This window comes from Gossypium arboreum, chromosome 1 (genome assembly GCF_025698485.1).
Source record: "Gossypium arboreum isolate Shixiya-1 chromosome 1, ASM2569848v2, whole genome shotgun sequence".
NCBI lineage: Eukaryota > Viridiplantae > Streptophyta > Magnoliopsida > Malvales > Malvaceae > Gossypium > Gossypium arboreum.
The window spans coordinates 12,418,993-12,431,970 of NC_069070.1; the positions used below are offsets into that span (position 1 = coordinate 12,418,993).

Below are 12,978 nucleotides of genomic sequence, written 5' to 3' on the forward strand. Positions count from 1 at the left end.
TCTTTTCATTGAAGTTTTTTAAAAAATCAGTTGAATGACTTATAAACATTCCAAAGCTGAAGATGGAAAGAAGATGTAATTTTGTAGTAAGATTAGGAATTTATTGGTATTAATTGTAATTTATGATGCATGTGCTATAATATATTTACAGTTTTCTACTATAAAGTTTTGAATGTGAATAAATTATCCAAACAATGTTTCTTATGGGGTTGTATACAATATAATCATTGAAAAGCAATTCAATGTTAATTTGTCTATGTGGGGCCTATTGGCAATTTTTCCCAAGTGGAATTTATTCTAAAATTATTTATTAAATAAATAATATAGATTCAAAAGTTAATTTTTTTTGTCGATTGAGTATTAACTTGATTGTCATGAGTATTGTTGCCGATGTAGGAGGATGTAGGTTCGAGTGTGCTAAAGTGTATTATCCTTTTATTTATGGGTTGGGAGGGGTTATGTGTAACAGCCTAATTTTCAGTGGTATTGGAAATAGAGATTTGAGATCACTAAATCCGACGGGTGAGTTAAAAATTTAATAAATTAATACCTATGAGTCAAATGCGAATATAAAAGCATTTTTGAATTAGTGAATTTGGTGATTTAAAAGAATTAATTAGGTAAATTGGGTCGAGAATGAGGTATCGAGACCTCAACTTCATAAATCGAGCCATAAATATTTTTAGAAATATTTATGGAGTGTTGGTGAGGTAGTAATAAAATTTAGTTAGAAAATTTTTACGTTTGGGTGGTTAATTAAATAAAAAGGACTAAATTGAAAAGGGTGTAAAAGTTGCTAGAAGGATTAAATAGCTCAATTGTCAAATGAGGAAGGACCTAAAGTGAAAATAGTCCTAAAGGAGATATTTTGGGCCGCAATAGCTGAGAAAAATCAGGAAATGGATGAAATAAGGGTAAAATTGGAAAATTACCAAAATTGGCTAAATAAAAATGGGACTAAATTGGAATATCTAGAATTCTCTTCATTTCTCTTCATATTCATCAGCTGAAAAACAGCCATGGAGGAGGGTTCAAGCTGGTTTTCATACTCTAGCTTCATGTAAGTTTAATTCTTGCTTTCTCCTTGAAATTTTTATGTTTTTGTGACTTTTACAACTAGGTCCACTTGTTGAATTCATTAGTTTTTGATTCTATGAAAGAAATTGAAAGTTGTTATGAATATCTGCTGAAAGTATATGATGATTTGGCATGGAATTAGAGCTTTAAATTATTTATATGCTGATTTTATTGAAAGAATTGAATAGAAAGTGAATGTTTGGGACCTAATTGTAAAAGAGTTTGAAGTTAAAGTTTCATATGGAAATTTTGAATTTCAAAAATTATGAAATAACTTATAATGTCTAGAAAAAGTGTTAATTGAGAAAATTATCTTAATTGAGGGGTTAATTGAGCAAGGACTGAATTGTATGAATTGTGAAATTTGGGGCAAAATGGAAATAAATATTTTGCACTAAAACTGTTTTAGACAGCAGCAGTAGTCTAACTTTGAAAAATCACTAAAAATTATAGAAATCGAATTAGAGGATGAATAAAATATGAAATTAAAGCTTATTGAGTCTAGTTTCTTATAAAAGAAATTATGTAAGCAATGGAATTGCAAATCATCAGATACAATAACTTTTGTGAGACAAGGTCAGAATGATTTCGAGTTCCCCTGTTCTGACTTTGGAAAATCATAAAAAATTGGATAAAAATAATTAGGGGCTTAAATTTATATGTTTAGAATCCTGAATGAGTCTATTTTCAAGAGAAACAAACGAGGACATCATTCGAATCCTGTACAAGAATATAATTAATTTTTAGTGAAGAAGGATCGGAACTGTCAGACAGCAGAACAGGGGAGACTTCAATGAATAAACTGTATTAATTGGCCCAACCAAAAATTATGAAATTTTTATGGTAAGAAGGTATATGAGTCTAGTTTCATTGAAAATTAGCGGATCTTAATTTTGAGTTTTATAGCTCAAGATAAAAATAATTTAGTGACTATGATACAGATGGATAGCTTGAATATTCACATAAGTAGATAATGAAAATTATGGATAATGTTACTTACAAGTGTGTTGTTTATACTAAGGATGTGGATGGAGAGGAGGAGGAGGAAAAATATACATATATATGAATGACTTGTGTATAAATTGATCACATGCCCGGTTATAATCGATGAGTGTTGGATTAGAAATGATATAATGTTTTATTTGGAATATTTATTATGAAATTATGATTATCGTTATAATACAAAAATTGAACTTGTGAGTTTATATGGCTAAATTTTAGTGATTATTTGTTTATTTTATGAATTTTATGATGAGTTATTTCATATGTATTGATGATAAAATCGTGAATAATGTAAAAGCATGAAAATTGAATAAATGATCAAATTGAGCATTTCAGTTCAGTGACAAGATGAATTAAAGGAAAAGACCATGGTTGGACCATGGAAACAAGTGATAAGTGATAGCTTCGGCTACACTTATCTGATCAAGGACAAATGAAAGTGATAAGTAATAACTTCGGCTACACTTATCTGATTAAGGACAAGTGAAAGTGATAAATGATAGCTTCGGCTACACTTATCTGATCAATGGCAAATGACAACTGAAAAGTGGTAGCTTCAGCTACCTGATCAGTGAAAAGTGGTAGCTTCAGCTACCTGATCAGTGAAAAGTGGTAGTTTCAGCTACCTGATCAGTGAAAAGTGGTAGCTTCTGCTACCTAATCAGTGAAAAGTGGTAGTTTCGGCTACCTGATCAGTGAAAAGTGGTAGCTCCGGCTACCTGATCAGTGAAAAATGATAGCACCAGCTACCTGATCAGTGAATAGTGGTAGCTTTGACTACAAGTGATAAGTGACAAGTGACAAGTGATTTCTGTATAAGACCATATCTGGGATATGGCATCGGTGTGATATATGCTCTCAGATAAGACCATATCCGGGATATAACATCAGTGAGATATGTGATTACGTGTAAGACCATAGCTGGGCTATGGCATCATTATGTAAAGATGTGTAAGACCATAGTTGAACTATAGCATCGAAAAAAACGAAGTACTCAATTCCGTAAGATGTTCACTAATTTGAAGAAGTTTGGTAAGTATTACATGGAATTATATGACATAAGGAAATACGAGTTGATGAGACATGAGCATAAAACTTGGTTGATGGATGAATTCATTTGTGATTATATATTTCTACGCCTTGAGTGTATTATCCGTATGAATTGGTTCTCCAAATGAGTTAATGAGAAAACTTCTAGTATGAAATAATCTGAGTTCGAAATGAAATATCATGAAAACGTACTTGAAATACATTGGTATGTATTGTATATGCTATTTGAATTCATAAATGTGGAAAGCAAATGTATGTGGAAATATAAGATGATGATATTTGTACATGGAATTTATTGATGAATACGGACATCAAAATTTATATGATAAATTTTAGTGAACATTGAAATTGGGCTCAATAAGTGATTTGGCAATTTAAATCGAGAGTTAATGAATTGCATATTTATGAATTGTTATACGTATTTTTCTGAAATACAAGGAAGTGATGGTAATTGATACATGGAAATATGAAACTATGATATATATAAAAACATGGAATATGTTTGATAAATGTGTTCATTCATAATTATAGAATTATGTACCTCATGTGTGCTATTTGCATAAAGATGATATTTCAAATACTTTAGTGAATAAAGCTTAAATATGAAATATTATGAAATCAAAACAAATTGTTATGAAAATGTATTTAAATTATCTGTAAGTGTTTCGTGCTTCTCGGTAATGCCTCGTACTCTATTCCGGCGACAGATACGGGTAGGGGGTGTTACATTATGAGTAATTCTAAGTATTATGTCAAAAAAAAAGCAGATATGATCTTATTACAAAAAGCTTTTGTTAATTTTATTTTTAATTGTTTTATTTTATTGATGTAATTAAATTAGAGTTATTACTTGAATAGAACTCTAAATATCTTAATTATCACTTAATTAAATAAAATTTAAGTTCACTTTATATATAGTATCAAGTAGTTAGACATATTCAATCAAGTAATGTCTAAGAAAAATAATCATTAAAAAATGAAGATTGTTGGTATTAATAAGTTAGAATTATATAAAATGAATAAAACATTAAATGAATGGTTCTTCAAGAGATAATATTGAATCATATTTGAGCAACAATGATACAATGAGATAGAAGATTACTTAAAAAAAAACTATAAGCTATTTATACATTATGAAGCAAGCACTCTTAATCTCTTATTTGTTTGGTATAGGTGAAAAATATATGAAATAATTATTTTAGTAGTTTAGAATGATCAAAACCCATCCATATTATTTTTCACATAGTAAAATTCGATATAAGTACACAAAAATTATCACTTACATCCATCAATATCTTAGTATAAATATAAAAGTTTTGGTCGCTAATGGTTAGAATTTGTCATAAGTTTCTATACTCTCTGTAAATTTAAAATTTAGCTCATTTACTTTTTATATTTCAAAATTCAAGTCTAACTATTAACACTATTAAAACTAATTTGTTAAATTCAAGTTTATTACAACATCATTTTTAATTACATTGCTACTAGGTGAATATTTTTATTCCAAAATATCACGCCAACAAATTTAACAAAAAATTAATATTTTAATAATTGAACTTGAATTTTGTAATCTGAAAAGTAAATGGACTAATTTCCTCGAAATAAAAGTAAATAGACTAAATTCTAAATTTGTGAAGAGTGTAAAGACCTATGACATATTTTAACTTATAATAAAATATCTAATTAGTTAAAATATAAAAAAAAAAGTGAATGTTAATTAGACTTATTCATTTTACTGTTCATAAATATTTTTTTAATTTAATAACTACATCTCTCAACTATGGTTTTATTTACCATCGAAGTTGAAAAGTCTTTCTTAACTCAAATCATGACTTCAAACAAAAAAAAAAAAAGTTGGTAAACAAGCAATTTTATTTTCAAACTAAACCTTAATTTTAACTTAAGTTGAAAAAGAAAAGTATATTTTAATAAAAATACTATTTTTATATTTCATTAAATGTTCTATTTTACAATATCTTATTTAAAATAAATATTTTATCTTCTCAAAAATATCTTTTTTTAACTGTAAGGACAGTGTAAATTTTCAACAACATTTTCTTATTTCCCACTAAATATTTTACTTAACAATAAACCTATTTTGAAGTAAATGAAGCCTTAAAACTTGATTAATTGTATTCCAACTTTTGGCCTAATCCGACGTGGCTGGGGGAGGTCTTACCGTGACGGAGAAAAGCAAAATTTCGCAACAAAGAATGTGAAGTATGAGTTGTAAACCTTAAAAACCAGTTGTTGGAAGACACATCATAAAGACACAATGGTGGGTCCCCAGTGATTTTGTGTATGTACTAGGAATGGTACTCTCGAGTAGGGGCTTTGGTGTAAAATGTGGGCTGCTTCCATTCAACACCAACCACCCTTTTTGGGATAAAAAACATAACCCTTTTAACTAATTTTAGAGTTTAGGGGAAGGGACTTTACCTTACAAATGCTTATTCACAACCAAACTAAAAAGGCTTATCTCTAAATCTTGAAAAGTTCACTACTACCCCTTGTTTTTTCTTTCAAAAACCTTCCATATTTTTTTTATTTGCAACTTCACCACTTTTTTTTCTCCCTTTCCAACTCAGATTATATCGATATATGATTTATTTTTAATATATTTGTAGCTCTTGATAAGGATGGAATCGAGTTCTCGACCTCTCATATAAAATTTTACTATGATCTTTTAAGTTATATAAAATTTTAATTTAATAAAAGAGAAAATTACACTTTATTCTCTTAAAATAATAATTTTTTGATTTAATCCTTTAAAAATAAATTTTAACTCACTTACAAATATGCAACTTGTAAGTTAAACTTTCCCAACAAAATTTGCTAGCCGTCGACAAAGTAAATCACGTTGAGTCAACTTAAGTTTGTAAAATCCTTGTCCATTCAGGTCAAGTGAGTCCAAATATTAAAATATTTGGAGGAATAATATTGAGAATCAAAATGGAATCTACTGCATATTTGCATGAAAAAAAAAAAAAAAGTAGAATAAGCCGTAATCCTACCCTTTTCCATCACTATAAATATCGACCCCAAGAGTGCATTCATCACTAGAGACATCAATCAAAACTTTGTTTTTGAAACAAAGAAAGAGGGAATTTACAACAGATATTATGGCTCTTCATGTCTCTTGGGCTTTCGTTTTTGGCATTCTGGGTATACATATTTGAATTCTTTTAATGAAGGTTTCAACTTCAAAATCACCATTTCTTTCTCAATATCTGATATTTCATATTTGTTTTTCTTCTTCTAGGAAACGTTGTTTCATTTCTGGTTTCCCTTGCTCCCCTGTAAGTCACCATTTTTGTCAGCTTTTATTTCAGTGTATTGTTTCAACGGTTGATGATATTATATATATATATCATATTTCAGGCCAACATTTTACCAAATATACAAGAAGAGAACATCGGAAGGGTACCAATCAATCCCTTACGTGGTATCACTCTTCAGTGCGATGCTTTGGATTTACTATGCACTCCTTAAGAAGGATGCTATGCTTCTCATCACCATCAACACTTTCTGCGTTTTCATTCAGACTTTTTACATTGTTGTTTACTTTTACTATGGCCCAAAGAAGGAAAAGGTACTATATTATATACTATTATATGTATAGTTGTGTACCTCTTTAATTTCCCATATTTTGATTGTTTACAAATGGTTGAATTTCAGTTGGTGACACTGAAACTTATCCTCCTCTTCAATGTTTTCGGGTTCGGAGTCATCTTTTTCTCAACTTTCTTCCTTAAAAACCCTTTGATCCGTCTCCAAATTCTTGGATACATTTGCATGGGATTCGCTTTGTGTGTGTTCGTTGCACCTCTCGGCATTTTGGTAAGCATAAAACAAGCCAACCCCATATTTAATCTAATTGATTTCCCTTCAAAACTTTTCGCTGTTTTCTTTTTTGCAGAGAAAAGTGATAAAAACCAAGAGCGTGGAGTATATGCCATTTACTTTATCAGTTTTCCTCACCTTAGGAGCAGTGATGTGGTTCTTCTATGGCCTTTTGTTGAAGGATATGAACATTGCTGTATGTTGTAAAGCATATTTCATGTTTTGGAATTCCTTTTAACATTAGAAACATTTTCTTGACATCTAATCATCTTAACAGGTTCCCAATGTACTTGGGTTTATCTTTGGAATTCTTCAAATGATTCTTTACGCCATATACAAGAACTACCCCAAGAAAATGGTGGAAGATCCCAAGCTTCAATTATCGGCTCAGCAAGTAGTCGTCGACGTCGTCAAACTGGGATCGACGACGGTGTCTCTGGAAGTGAACGCGGTGGGTCCTAACCCCAACAATGGTGACGGAACCGGTGAAGCTCAAAATATCAAGACTAACAACACCGCAGATGCTTCAAACAAAGTCTGAAAGTGGAATTAGAATTATTCTAAGCATGCAACGTCATATTGTGAGGTTTTTGCATGGAAAAATCTGGGTTGAAACCCATGCAAAAAAAAAAAAAAAAGAAAAAGAAAAAAAATCCCCAGATTTATCTTAATTAAATTAATATGTTTAATGTGTTCTGAATCTTTCAATTTATGTCGTCTCTTAGTATTAATCTTTCATCTGTAACTCTGCTAATCATGTTTTTATAATTAATGAAATGTTGATAGTTGGTAATGAATGTGTTTGATTCCAATACCTTCATAATGTTTATGTTTAGAACCCTTGCTTTAAGGCTTTTATAAGAAAGTTCATTATGCCCCAAAAAAGGACCGTCCATTAAGGTGGCCAAAATAGAAGATCAAAAGTTAAAAGTCAAACTGGATTCAGTTAATATTTTAATTTTTATGCCTTTTCTCTCCGATTCTGGACTATAGTTGGGTTTGAGCCGCTGACTTTTAAATATATATTTTTATTTCATTTAATTAGTGATGTTGTTAAAATTTATTGATATAATAGAAAAATAACATGTAACGATCTCATATCATGTAATTTTAAATTTATTGATATAATAGAAAAATGACATGTGACGATCTTATATCATGATATATGATCAATTTTAATAAAATATTAAAGATATTTAAATTTGTAAAAATATTAAAATTATTTTACATCCGAAACAACATGAAAAATAATTGTCTATATTTATTTGAACCTAAACAACCATTTGTTCTGCTTCATTTTCGACTTACTTTTTAGTAATTTTATATATTCTTTATTCTTTTATAAAATATTATCTTTTATATTACTATTTTGAAATTTAAAATACCTAAAATAAAATATATAACATCTATTTTTAAGAATATATATATTTTAAAAATATAGTTTTATAAAATTATAAAAATCATTTTACATTTAGAATGAATATAAATAAATGGTTGTTCAGATGCAACTGAATCTAGACATTAATTTGTTCAGATTCATTCTAAACTTATTTTTTAAATATTTTATATATTTAATTTTTTTAAATATCATATTTTTATATTATTATTTTGAAATTAAAAGTATATAAAATCAAAATATTTTAATATATATAAATTTATAAAAATCATAAAAAATATTTAATATTCAGAATGAATATAGACAAATAGATGTCTAGATGCTGAGGAATATGAATGTCACTTTATCCAAATTCATTCTAAATATGTTTTTAATAATTTTTATATTTTAAATTTCTTTTATAAAAGAATTGATTGTATGAATATGGAAATATATAAAATCAAATATTGGTAGATGAATACTTTATAAAACGTTAAAGAATTAAAAAAATCATGACATATTATATCAATAGTGATAAGTAAAATTATAAATTATTAAAAAAGCTTCATTTAGAAGGAAGTTGGACAAATTGACGTCCAAGAATGTTTGAATCTATACTTCCACTTGCCCATGTTCATTTTGGACGTAAAATAATTTTTATATTTTTATAAATAATGTTTTTCAAAAATAAATTATATATGTTTTATTTCAAAAATAATTTAGAAAGAATGTATCTTATTAAAATAATTAAAATATATAAACTTACTAAAAACAGCAAGTCCAAAATGAATATGAACAAATGGATGTCTAGATTCATTTACATATGAACAACCATTTGTCTAAGTTCATTTTAGATGTGAAATAATTTTATATATTTTCATTTCAAAATCATAATATAAAATTGATATTTTATAAAGAAAAACTAAAACATATACATTTATTAAGAATGAAATCTAGAATTAATCTGAATAAATTGTTATTCATGTTCATTCTCAATGTACAATAATTTTATTTTTTTATAAATTTATATATTTTTAAAAATTACTTATTTTATTAGGCATTGCCACCACCAAGTGCTATCTTTCGATTGGTCGTTAGTGTCATGTTAGGAAATTTTAATAGTGTTACTATTGAGGTACTAAAGTGTATAAGAGAATCCAAATATAAGTACAATTTAATAAAAAGAAATAGATACCAAATAAGTATAAATAGACAAATTCAAAAGCCAAAATAGTTATTAACCTTTAAAAAAATTAAATTAGCATGTGATCCCTTAAAGAAGAGAATGTGACACCAAACAAAAATAGTTACTCCCATGAGGCTAAAGTCGCTCAAATTTATCGCTAAAGAAATTTGGTATAATGATCTTTTTGGCCCTTTAACTTTACAAAAAAGTTATTTTAGTATTTTATTTAATTTTTCATTTATTTTAGCTTTTAAATTTGTATTTTTTATTATTATCAAATCACTCCAAAATGGACGAAAAAATTACGCTTGTTAACTTTGTTGATGTGATATACTCATGGATTGCCATATAGATGACGATAAACATTTAATTAATTTTTAAAATTTAAAAAATATTTTTATAATTTTATTTTTAATTTTTTGGAATTTTTAAATTTTAAAAATTAATTAAATGTTGATGTATCGTCCATATGGTAATTTATGTGTACACAACGTCAACAAAGTTAAAAATAAATAAATTATTCATTCTTTTTAAAGCGATTTGACAAAAAAAAATCACAAATATAAGGGCTAAAAAAGGGTGAAAATGAAATAGAAGAGTAAGATAAAATTTATATAAAAAATAAAAAATAAAGAAAGATGATAGGCTTCTCTCTGAAATGGTGACAAAATGTTTTGGCACCTAATTAGAATGCCAAAAGTGAGCAATACACTCAAAATGAAAGACAAAAGAGTTAAAAGTTGTAAATAGAATCTTTGCAACATACAATTCAACAGATTCTATGTATTTTGATTTGAGTTTTGATGAAGAAAATGCAAAATTGATGTGCCAAAGGCTTGGTTTCAGAAGGGGTATTAGATTTGATAATAACAACAACAATTTATGGGTCCTAAAATAGGATAAGTCAAGAAGTAGGATGACATTTTCTCATTGAAAGCCAATCCTTCTTTGATACCCCTTCATTTTTTATCTTCCTCTTTTAGTATTGGCTCTTCCATTTAGTGAATGAATAATAAAGGACTTAATCATATAACACCCTGGAGAGGTAAGATTTAAATAAAAAATCAGATAAAAAATTTTGATTTTAATATCCATTTCAAGTATATACACCAAATATGTGGCAGATTCATAAGTGATGTAATTAAAGTAAAAACGTATAGTGTTATGTAAAATATAACAAACAGTTTGGCATGGGGTTCCATTATAAATGGTTTGTTCTTCAAAACAAGGTCCTAATTAAAATGTTGCTATATATATTTTAATTAGGGTAAGTTAAAAAAGGAGAAGTGGGCATAAAATGCAACATGGCCTACATATCTCAACATTTTTATCTTTTTTTGAGGGCAATTCGCTATATTGACTAGATTAAGAATACGCAAAACATTAATTTTAGGATATGTAAGATTACAAGATGAAATACGGATATGTTATATTATCTTATTATAAGATTACGTACAATCACATTTTACTAAATTATCTTTATTATAAAATTTATTTTTTTAAATATTTTATGATAATTCTTATTTCTATTACAATTTGTTTATTAAAAAGTAAATATATAATTTTGAACCATAATTTGTGTATTGTCAATCCAAAATTTAAGATTTTATTCGTAATTTATGGTATTGATATTACAACATATTGAGACTGTTTGAGAATGTAAAATTATAGAGTAAATAAAAAAAAATTTAGTGAGATGATGGGTGTAATGTTATATAAATATGAAGGCAAGTGAGGGTAGGGTAAAGTAGATTAAGGGAAGGCGGTCCACTAACCACATTTTGCCAATATGAAGTTAGTACCTTCTGAAATGATTCTTTTATTCCTCAAGGAATGTTTTTACCTTTGTCGAGAAGTAGCCCAAAGGTTTTGATGTTTAAGAGCAAACAAGGGTTGCCTCCAAAATCAAAATAGTGGAGAATCATAGATTCTATGATCTTTAGTGTCCAATGACTCGAAAGTAGCGAATCAAGTCAGTCTAACTGGCCCACCATGTCAGTTTTACATCTAGGCATTGGTGAAAAAGAAGGTTTTGGGGCACAGGAATTTAGGGCATTTACAAATGGTATTCCAATACCCGAGAGAATGCTTAACTCAGGTCACCCAATTCAACTTTTCCTAAACCTTAAAGAATTGGGTAGCCAAATGCAGTTCCGTAAATTTGTTTACATCTAATCAGAATTGGGTCACATTGTTTCCACATATTTGGCACTCGTTTTTAGGTCCCTAAGCATGAAGCCATGGTGTCCCTACAAACCTTAGAATTCAGTGGGGGAATGCACTTCAAATTAATTACGTGCACATCATCGAAGAGAGTAACATGCACAAATTATTGGAATATTTTTTAAAAATATTTGTAAGTAATTAAAAAATATATAAATAAAGGGTTATTAATTATTAGTTATATGTATTAATAATTCAAAGGTACATCACTTATTATTAATCAACAGCTTCAACACCTACTTAGATAGGCATAAGAATTCCTATAATACTACTCGAATTTCATCTGGAAGGCACATAAGTGATGTTCACTTTTTCTCTCTTAATATTAAAAATTCGTAAATTTATTAAAATTAATATTTTTATTATACATTATTCAATAATTTTTTTCAATAGTGCAAAACATAAATAATCATTTATTTTCTTTATATTTTTAGGTTTATTTGCTAATAAATTTTTTCCACACCAACATACACTATGAAAGTAAATAAATCTTTTTAAAAAATGTTGATTAATTTATGATGATCTTACTATTAACCCATGTGCAAACAAATGCATTCCCATAATGAAAGAATGTTTGTAATTAATCAAGGATTGTAAAACAACGATTCTAATTAATTTATGACTCTATATATTTTACATAATCCCAATCATGAAAGTAAATAAAGTTCTCCAAACTTTAAATTGGGATTATATTTTATATAAAATGTGCATTTTATTTAAAATATTATAATTTACATTAGTTTGGATACATTTTATATTTTATAATCTATTTGAGGATAAGATTAGGGGACTAATAGCTTTATATTGCATAGAAATGGGGCTTTTTTGCAAGTCATACATTCCATTTCTTTATGATTTTTCCCTTTATCCCTCAAATCTCGTCGATCCAAATAACAAAAAAGGGTTCTAATAATTGAGATTGGCGTCAATGAACGATAGGCAAATATGATCTCTTTTCTCTTTATGCAAGATAAGATTTATGGGGTACTACTTCATGCTTAGCTCTTCCTACTCCATGTTTCAATCGCAACAAACTTCCCATGCATAAAATAATATGTATTAAAATTTTGATGATAAAGTTGATACTTTGATACATGATTGACATAAAAGTTAGAAGGACAAGCAACGAGCTAGGGTGTAACCAAGCCAACAAGTCAACTTCAAACCAAAACAAGTTCAATTTTAATTTGAAATTCGAGGCATCAAGTTTGAATAGGTTATT

At 27.9% G+C, this 12,978-nt stretch overlaps 1 protein-coding gene across 1 annotated transcript; it reads left to right on the top strand.

Annotated features, from left to right (window-relative positions):
* The first annotated feature begins 6,147 nt into the window (after positions 1-6,147).
* Positions 6,148-7,769, top strand: LOC108459370 (bidirectional sugar transporter SWEET10-like). The gene is made up of 6 exons (XM_017758731.2): positions 6,148-6,294; positions 6,392-6,428; positions 6,511-6,721; positions 6,808-6,969; positions 7,049-7,168; positions 7,250-7,769. Exons 1-6 carry the CDS (start codon positions 6,252-6,254, stop codon positions 7,511-7,513), a joined length of 837 nt encoding a protein of 278 aa, XP_017614220.1. The 5' UTR covers positions 6,148-6,251; the 3' UTR covers positions 7,514-7,769.
* The last annotated feature ends 5,209 nt before the right edge of the window (positions 7,770-12,978 follow it).